Genomic DNA, 10,571 nt, shown 5'->3' with positions numbered 1-10,571 from the left:
ATATATCTATGCATGTATGTCTTTTGTGTCTGTCTTAACCTCCCCCATCACCATTTGACAACAAGTGCTTGTACGTTTACATCCCTGTAACTTAGCAGCTTGGCAAAAAGAGGCCGATAGAATAAGTACTAGGCTTAAGAAATATATCCTGGGGTAGATTTGTTTAATTAAAACCCTTCAAGGCAATGCACCAGCATGGCCGCAGACAAATGACTGAAACAAGTAAAAGAATATATAAAACAATCTGTGTATGCTTTTGTGCTTGTGTTTGCCCCCTATCCACCACTTGACAACTGGTGTTGGTTTGTTTATGTCCCCCATAACTTAGCAGTTCAGCAAAAAAAAAAGAAAAAAGGAAATCAATAGAAAATATGTACCAAACTTAAAAAATAAGTACTGGGATCAATCTGTTTGACTAAAATCCTTCAAGGCTGTATTCTAACATGGCCATAGCCTGATTACCGAAACAAGTAAAAGATAGTAATTTTGTATTCCAGCTTTCACTGCAGTTTATCTCTGATGTTATTTGCAGATGTTGCATACATTATTGATGATATCCGAGGCAACTGCACGATGCAAGCCATATTTGGGAATGATGATGATATCAGAGGTGATCACAATCAGCACATGGCCACTGCAAAAGAGATTTTCAAGGTTGATAAGGGTATCTTTACATATGAAGGTGTGGTAAGTACCTGCTGTTAATTTGATCCAATTCTAGATACTCTTTAGTGCTTTGTTGTTATTGTTTAATCTTAGGTGAAGCCTGATCATGTACACATATCATCAAAGACATTCCAAATTAAAGTGGTGCCGAAAAGTTCTTGGCTTTAAGGGTATCGTGAAAGGCCTGGTTGGAGGCTCAACATTCCAAGTTCTTTAACAGGGCTGAGTAAAAATGAAGGACCACTGCAGTAAATGCGTGAATCTGAGAAGGGAATATGTTGAATAAAATCATAATTAACTAATCCTCCTGTATTTTTGTTTTTTTTACCCAAAGCCAAGAACTTTTCAGCAGCCCTTCGTAGCATACCTAGGACTACATTAACAAATGTTCTTCCTTCCTCTTTCTCTCTGGTTTTACTATTTCCTTTTTTAAGATAGTAGTTTGTGGGTGACAAAGAAAAGAGTACTCCCCATCACCTATACCTTCATCATCTACTCTATTGATTTCCTGTCTCTGCTCTTCATCAACTCACTCTATCTTCAAGTGGTTTTGTACTCTAGATTAAGAGATGGGTTGGTATAAAAGAGGCAGATAAGCCAAAGGAGATACTAGTTAAATTCGAGGTATCAAAGCTAAATTCTTTGAAGCTAGGGGACCTGCCAGTTCATTATGTGCCGCACTAGCTCTTATATTCTGAGCCAGCCTGGCTCTCCATCAATACGATTAACTGAGTCTTCCAGTTGATACAATCAACTGAAGAAACTGCTTGCAAAACTATTGTGCAAGTGGCTGAGCACTCCACAGTCACACATGCCTTTTACATAGTTCTCCGGGAGATTCTGCATGAAATAGAATGCAGCAAGGATAACCCTTTGTATTACAGGTACAACTCATTTTTGCCAGATGAATTGGGTGGAGCAATGAGGAATACAGCATATTGCTCGAGGACATAGCATATTGCTGAGAATCGATCTCAAGACCTTACAATTGTCAACTGAATACCCTAACCACAAAGCCACGTGTACTCCCTTCTAATATTCTACATATGAAGGGGTGCTGAAACGTTCCTGGCTTTGGGTAAAAGAAAATACAATTAATTATGAAAATCAATTAAAATTGATTTTATTCAATATATTCCCCTCTCAGATTCACACACTTACTGTGACAGTCCTTCAATTTTTCTAAACCCTGTAAAAGAACTCAGAAGGTTGGGCCTCCAACTGGGCCTTTTGTGATACCCTTAAAGCCAAGAACTATTCAGCACCCCCTCATAAAGCTTTGTAAATAAAATAAATGATAGATCCTCCAATGGTTTCAATAACAAGCATTGAGTTGTTCTACCTACTGAATATTTTACTTGTGAATCTTTTACAGTGCTGAGGCACTGCCTTGAATGCCCCACATTAAATTATACATAGCTGAGTATTCCAAAGACACATGTACCCTTAATATAATTTACCAAGCTGAATCAGCAGTACATAATATGTGACCAAACTGAATTACAAGTAAAATCTAAATGAGAGGGGAATATGTTGAATAAAATCATAATTGACTGGTCCACCTGTATTTTCTTTTACCCAAAGCCAAGAACTTGCACTTTGTAGAACACTGCTGGTATGTTAAACAAGAAATGGCTAATAGTGTGTTAAACAAGAAATGGAAATAGTGACCTAATGCTACGGATGTCAAAGCATGGACATATTTGAGCATATTGTCTGAAAAAAACATATGTAGATCAACACACCAGAGACACTGGATGCCTCCCTAAAGACGTTGCAGGACTATTGCAGGACTGAGATGGATGGTATGAGCAAGTCATAAATATCCAAGAAAGCTCGACCTGATGACAATGACGAAATTAAAACCTTACATCAAAATTTTGTGCCAACTTACGCTTCAAGCACCACCTTAATAATAATGTCAAAATTGTTTTGCTAAATTCTTCATTATTTTCAGAATTAAATGAAACAAAGCAGTGTATTTTAGCAGAAATATGACGAAAAAAATAGTTAAATAAACTGGTACAGATATGGCTATGTGGTAAGAAATTTGCTTCCCAACACATGGTTTTTGGTTCAGCCCCACTGTGTGGCACCTTGGGCAAATGTCTTCTTTTATAGCCTCTAGTCAAACAAAATCTTGTGAGTGGATTTGGTAGACGGAAACTGAAAGAAGCTTGTCGTATATGTGTATGTGTGTTTCTGTCTGTATTTGTCCACCATTTTGCAACAGGTGTTGGTGTGTTTACATCTCCTGTAGCTTAGCAGTTTGGCAAAAGTGACTGATAAAGTACCAGGCTTTAAAAAAAAATAAGTACTGGATTGATTTATAAAACCAAAATTCTTCAAGATTGTACCCCAGCATGGCCACAGTCTAATGACTGAAACCAATAAGAAAAGTAATAAATCTATAAAAGACCAGTCTCATCTAAAAATTATAAAAAAAAGAACCATTATGATTTTTACATTTTTATTTATTTCTGTTAAAATCCATAATTTTTGTAAGAATATTAAATCATATTTTTGTTGTTCTTTGTCTGCTTTCAGCAAAGTATCCGTGGTTATGACTGTGATGTTTGGGTTGCTCACATCGATACCTACCCAACGTTTCCACTGATGACAGGATCAATTATTGAATGGTATTTTATAACAGTGAGTTCTAACAACTACTCCATCTTCTGTATCTTAGTTTGCATGCATGTGTGTGTGTGTGTGTGTGTGTGTGCATGGGTGTGTGAGCATGGGGCACACACATATCTTTTGTTTCAGACTGCAGCCATGCTAGGGCGCCACCTTGGAGAATTTTTTGTTTAATCAATCGAACCCAGTACTTTTTCTGTCAGTCTCTTTTGCCAAACGGCTAAGTTACAGGAACATAAACACACCAGCATTGGTTGTCTAGTGGTGGTGGGGCAAATGAGAAACACAGACACAAAGACACACACAATAAATAAATAAATATATAAATAAATAAATATATATATATAGAGCGTGGCCGTTGCCAGTACCGCCTGACTGGCTCCCGTAGGATTTTCGAGCGAGATCGTTGCCAGTGCCCCTGGACTGGCTTGTGCGGGTGGCACATAAAAGACACCATTTCGAGCATGGCCGTTTTCGTGCGGGTGACACGTAAAAGCACCCACTACACTCTCTGAGTGGTTGGCGTTAGGAAGGGCATCCAGCTGTAGAAACTCTGCCAAATTAGACTGGAGCCTGGTGTTGCCATCCGGTTTCACCAGTCCTCAGTCAAATCGTCCAACCCATGCTAGCATGGAAAGCGGACGTTAAACGATGATGATGATGATGATGATGATGATGATATATTAGCTTACAAGCCACACTCTGTGCAGACATTTAAGATAGCTTTTGTGGAGAGCTAATTGGGCCTGCAACCCAAAACTAAAGAGAGGTAAATAACACGGCTATAATATGTCTATAATGACTATGTACCCTGGTGGTGTCTGATTAGAGGTTAATGACAGATGAGAATTAATTCTGTAAAGCAATCATTCTATTGTTCCAGTCCCAAGTTGAATTCAAACTGTTGGCCAACTTGTCCCAAAGTTCTTATGTTGACATAATAGTAACAAAGTGAATGTCATTTATCTCTCCCTTGAACTCCAACATCATCTGACAAATGCCACCAAGATGGTGTCAATCAGCCAAACTTTACCTGCTAGACATAGCAACACAAATACCTTTAAATCTGATCTCAATGCTGAATGTTCAAGAACCAAATGAAGGGCAGATTTTCATCCTGGGATCATCCTGATTCCAGAAAGGTATAATATGTCAATGTAGAGCAAATGTAGGCTGAGATACTGGGGACCCAGACAGACAGACAGAATTTCACTTTTATATAAATACATATATATATATATAGCCATCTGGTTTCACCAGCCCTCAGTCAAATCGTCCAACCCATGCTAGCATGGAAAGCGGACGTTAAACGATGATGATGATGATGGTGATGATATATATATATATATATATATATATATATATATATATATTAGCAAACACACCCATCCTTTGGATGGTTTAAGTTGCTTTGGTGTTATTTTCTTCACCATATAATTGAACTACCGAGAAGGTTAATGAGTAGCACAGCAATCTATGTCTCCGATTAACTTAGGAACAGAAAACCAAATTGATGGCTGGTTATTGTGGAGGTCGTTGCACTTTAATGATCATAGAACATATAAGTTTGCAAACGATGCAAAGTAGAGCTGCTGGAGTGTTTTGGGAATAGATTATGAATAATGACTACAAAATATAGCTGTTTTACATGAAAGCAAAATTTCTTGTCAGAAACTGCCACATAAATGGCGTAAGGAAATTGAAGGAAGATGCTGGAACTTCCCCTCTGTGAGTTTATTTTAATCAACAGCAAAGGGAGCTATTTTTTCGGAGAGATAAGCTAACAAAAGCTCCTTTATTTCGTCTTCCCTCATAGCCTGTGCATAAACTAACAGCGAATGCCACATAAATTTAAATTGGTATGGAGCTTTCTGAAAGATATGTATAGCTTTCGCTAATGGAAGCAAAACTCTTATTTAAAGATTGATTCTTTGGGACGAATCATATGTGATTGTTTAAAAAAGGTTAGAACAACAATGCTAAGACATATTTGAAACAACAGACAACAGTCGAAATATCATAATGCAAGAGTAAATAAGCATCCTTAAAATGAAACAATGCATTGGTAGGTAAACAAAGGTATCAACAAATAGAAGAAAGGGAAGGGTACATCACCTTTGAAGTAACTCAGAATAGGTAAAGGTAAGCTTTCCAAAGATTAATGCAGTTTAACTACAAAAATTAAGATTGTTTGGTATTGAATATTCATCGCGTACAGTGTTCCTAGTTAATTTAATCACCGTTGTAGATGGACAGACAAAATAAATAGACAAAATCCTTTCACTTTTATAAAAAAAAATTTTTTAAGTATGGAATACCCTACATACAAAAAATCTATGTCTATTAAGGTCCATTTACACGGAAGCTCTGGGCAAAATGTTTAGTGCATGACTATCCTTGGGACATAAGTAATGTGTGTATAAAGTTTGGTGAAAATTGATTGAGAATTGTGGAAATGTATGCATTAGTCATTATACACATACATACTCTGATTTATATATACAAGATATATATATACAACAGGCTTCTTTCAGTTTCTGTCTAGCAAATCCTCTCACAAGTCTCTGGTCAGCTCAAGGCTATAGTAGAAGACACTTGTCCAAGGTGCCATGTAGTGGAAGTGAACCCGGAACCATACAGCCATGCCCACACCTATATATATGAGAGAGAACTGTTCTTGGTAGTATAGTTGTGTCTCCATCTGTCATGCCGTAGGCCAGTGTTCAATTCCCCACTAGGGAAGCAATATACCCATAGGTACATATATGGCTGTGTAGTAAGAAGTTTGCTTCCCAACATAGTTTTGGGTTCAGTTCCACTGCATGGCATCTTGGGTAAATGTCTTCTACTATAACCCCAGGTCAACCAAAGCCTTGAGTGGATTTAGCAGACAGGAACTGAAAGAAGCCCATCATATATGTGTGTGTGTGTGTGTGAATCCCACAAATACTTGACATCCCCCATAACCTAGCAGTTCAGCAAAAGAGATTAGTACAATAAATACCAGGCTTTCAAAACAAAAAGTACTGGGGTCAATTCATTCGACTAAAACCCTTCGAGGCAGTGCTCCAGCATGGCTCCAGTCCAACAATTGAAATAAAATATGAAATGTTTGAACTAAAAGAAAGTTAATATTAATTCTAAATTGTCTAATGTTATATTTTTGGGGTTTTTTTTTTTTTTGCATATAACCATCTCAGCGCCAGTGGTATTATGGAAAAACTGCCCATGGAGTACCAAAGTTGATGATACAGACTGACCTTACTGTAAGTACTTTGCAGTTAATTTAGCTTAACTCTTTAATTAATTGTTTCCACGGCTGGATGCCCTTCCTAACGCCAACCACTCCGAGAGCGTAGTGGGTGCTTTTACGTGCCACTGGCACGAAGGCCAGTCACACGGTACTGGCAACGGCCACGCTCAAAATGGTGTATTTTACGTGCCACCTGCACAGGAGCCAATCCATCGGCACTGGCAACAATCTTGTTCGAATGTCTTTTCACATGCCACTGGCACAAGTGCCAAGAAGGCAACGTTGGTAACGATCATGCTGGTGCTATTTACATGCCACCGGCACAAAAGCCATACAGCTGCTCTGGCAACGATCGCGCTCGGACGGTGCTCTTAGTGCTCCACTGGTACAGGTGCCATCACGATTTCGCTTTCACTTGCCCCAACAGGTCTTCGCAAGCCAAGTTTAGTGTTCCTACAAATTTAGTTCGATTTCGATTTCGTATGAGTATTTTCTTGTAAACTGCCATTTCATTCTTTTTGTTTTTTGGGTTTTTTTTAAACAGTCGCATGAAGTTGAGGAAAAGAATATATATAACTTCAGAGAGACAGAACCAGATATTTTATTGTTTGATGTCACAACATGTTTTGAATTCAGAGATAAATACAAGTTTATATTCACAATACCAGGTAGGTTGCATACAATTAACTTTTTTCATTCCAACCTGCTTGAGACTGCCTTTAATTCCATTATACACACTTGCTGTTTTAAAATGATCTAAATTAAAACTGTCCACCAAAGTTTCATATTAATTTATGTTCCAAACCATCAGTTATTTTAACTGATTTTTCATTAATTTCAAAATTAATTGGTAATGTATTTCAACAGAAATATGTTAACAAAAAAGTTAAAATATTGTATGACTCCATCGGTTTGTGTGTTCTATAACTTACCTGAGACTGCCCTGGTTCTATTATCAAAACCTTCCACCAAAATTTCATGTTATGTTTCAAACACCAACTTAATGGCCGAGTTATTTTTACTAAATTCTTCCTTATTTTTAACCTTCTTGGAATACCCAAACTGAATGATCAGCCCAAGTGATACAAACTGAAAGGACTTTGAGGCCGATCCATCGGTCCGATGGAACAAATGTTGTGAATGGTTGGTTTTAAAGTGTAATAGCTAATCAGAGATCATCTTTTAGTAGATGAATCTCAATAGAAACAAATCTTGGTCTTTTTGGCTACACATTCTAACATACCATGTGTCTCAAAAGGGTTAAAATTAATTGAAACAAAGGTAACGTATTTCAAAAGAAATATGGTAACAAAAAGGTTAAACAGATCTATTAAAATCTAACAAAAATTCCATACTAATTTATGTTCCAAACGCAAGATAAATGTTGACAAAATTATTTTGCTAAACTCTTCATAATTAAAAAAAAATAATTTAAACAAAAACAATGTATTTCAATGGAAATATGATATTAAAAAAGACGCCCTTATTCTACAATATAATTTTTTTGGTTTAAAGCGATCTAAATTAAAATCTTCCATCAAAATTTCATGTTAATTTGTTCCAAACATCAGCAAAATTATTTTACTAAATTCTTCTTCATTTTCAAATTTCAGTAGACATATGGTAACAAAACGGTTAACTGCCTTCAGTTGATTCAGATTTGGGCTAACATACAGCATGAGTTTATAAGCAGGTCCTGTGGAGACAGGAAAATTGCTATGGGTAATAGAATTAAGGTGGTTTACACTTTTTTTTAATGTTATTCAACACCATGGTGAAGAAAGAAAAATTATAATGGATGCTAACGCCATTGTCTTCAATATCATCATCATTCAACGTCCACTTTCCATGCTAGCATGGGTTGGATGGTTTGACTGAGGACTGGCAAGCCAGTAGGCTACACCAGGCTCCAATCTGATTTGACTGTAGAACAGCTGGATGCCCTTCCTAACACCAACCACTCCAAGAGTGTAGCAGGTGCTTTTTACATGCCACCGGCACAGGAGCCAGTCGGGGTCACTGGAATCAACCACGTACTCATTAATAAATACAGGAGCAGCAAAAAATTATTTCATTAATATATTTTCCTTGAGATTGGTATTTGTCAGGTTAAGAACTCTTGGATTAACTAAATGTACTTTAAAATGTGTAGCCAAAACTTTTTTGTGTTCCTATTTCATATTTCACAGAATGCTATTTTATTAGCCCCTCATAGATACACTATGTGTTTGGATATATATAACATATACCCCCCACACACATACATTTTAGTGAATAAAGCAATTAAGGATATTAAGACAGAGAATGCCCCTGGTCCATAGGAATCATCACTGAGGTGCTTAAAATATCAGCAACCTGTATAGTTAAGAATGAGACCAAACAACTGGTGTAACAGTATTATAGTCAACTGCTAGAAAGGTAAAAGTGACACCTTAGACTTGGGAAGAGATTTAGCCTAGGTGAGATGCAGTTTGGTTTTGTGCCATGAAGAAGCACTACCAATGCTATCTTCCTGGTGAGGCACCTGCAGGAGATGTATTCAGCCAAAAATATACCTCTGTATTTGGCTTTTGTTGACATTGAGAAAGCCTTTGACAGGGTCTCCCACTCCCTTATCTAGTGAGTAATATGGAATCTAGGGACAGATAGTTGTTGGTGAGAGCTGTCCAAGCTATGTACAGGGATGCTGGTAGTAAATTTTGCAGTGGGTATAGCAAGGAATTTTGCGTACAGGTAGGAGTCCACTAGGAACAAGTTCTCAGCCCTTTCTTGTTTATGACAGTCCGCCAGGCCACAACAAAAGAATTTAAGACTGGCTGACTTGGGAGCTCCTGTATGCAGATGACTTTGTTCTTATAGCTGAATCATTATTAAAGCTAGAGAAGAAATTTCAGGTGTGGAAGCAAGGTCTGAAAGCAAAGGACCTTAGAGTTAATTTAATATGACCAAAGGTAAATTAATGATCTCTTTGGGAAGATGGCCCTACTCAGAATGTAGAAAAGATGTTGGTAGAAACTCCATACAGTGTAACCAGGGGAAGCTACAGTCACATAAGAGGTGCAGCTGTATCACAGGAAGATTAACAGAGAAAGTAGTCTTTGTGTGTGACAGATGAGCATGATACATTAAACACCAGGAATGCGCTGAAAATAGACTCCCTCAAATGTTGAGGGGAATCCTTAGAAGTGGGAGACAATTTCTATTACTTAGGTGACCAAGTTAGCAGTGGAGGAGGAAGCTCTGAAAGTGTAACAGTTAGCTAGAATAAAAACAGGCTAGGCAATATTCAGAGAACTGCTACCTTTGTTGGTAATAAAGGACTTCTCCCTCAGGGTGAAAGGCAGTTTGTATGATGCCTGTGAATGAACAGCTATGCTACATGGCTGACAGACATGGGCAGTGACAATTGAGGACATGCAGAGGTTTGAAAGAAATGAAACCAGTATGCTCTTGCTGAATGGGTAATGTCAGAGTGTGACTTGAGAGAAAAATTGGGTATAGGAGGCATAAGATGTAGTGTGCAAGAGAGAAGACTGTGCTGGTAGGTCATAGAATGCATATGGATGAGGACAGCTACATCAGGAAGTGCTGAGCTCTAATTGTAGAGAGAACGTGTGTAAGGAGTAGGACCCAGGAAGATGTGGGATGAAATGGTAAGAAAGGATCTCCAAACATTGGGTCCAAAATTTCTGACAGTTTGCTGTGCTTAAGGACACACCAAGCTAAGTAAAATTGTGGCTGCCCCTATATACAGGCGTGTCCTCTATATCCTTGTCACAACCAAATCTCAGACTCATGGATGCTGGTACTGCATAAAAGCACCTGTGCCAATGTCACATAAAAACTCTGGTGCTGGTGCCACATAAAAGCACCCAGTAAATTCTGTAAAGTAGTTGGCATTAGAAGGGGCATCCGGCTATAGAGACAATATCAAAACAAGCAAATGGTGTCTGGACAGCTCTCCAGCTGGCCAACTCCTGCAAAATGTCTAACCCATGCCAGCTTCTTTATA

General features: G+C 37.9%; 1 protein-coding gene across 2 annotated transcripts in view; it reads left to right on the top strand.

Moving 5' to 3' along the window:
* The window catches only part of LOC106883599 (uncharacterized), a 44,795-nt gene that overhangs the window by 22,133 nt on the left and 12,091 nt on the right, over nt 1-10,571 (top strand). For both annotated transcript variants that reach the window (XM_052976003.1, XM_052976002.1), the window contains 4 exons: nt 533-687; nt 3,214-3,318; nt 6,507-6,572; nt 7,104-7,227. In XM_052976003.1, coding sequence (XP_052831963.1) covers nt 533-687; nt 3,214-3,318; nt 6,507-6,572; nt 7,104-7,227 — 450 coding nt within the window. The remainder of the gene's footprint in view (nt 1-532; nt 688-3,213; nt 3,319-6,506; nt 6,573-7,103; nt 7,228-10,571) is intronic.

Source organism: Octopus bimaculoides, chromosome 23, assembly GCF_001194135.2.
Source record: "Octopus bimaculoides isolate UCB-OBI-ISO-001 chromosome 23, ASM119413v2, whole genome shotgun sequence".
In the NCBI taxonomy this organism is placed as follows: Eukaryota; Metazoa; Mollusca; class Cephalopoda; order Octopoda; family Octopodidae; genus Octopus; species Octopus bimaculoides.
The sequence above is the reverse complement of the archived record's forward strand: the minus strand, read 5'-3'. Positions and strand labels throughout refer to the sequence as shown.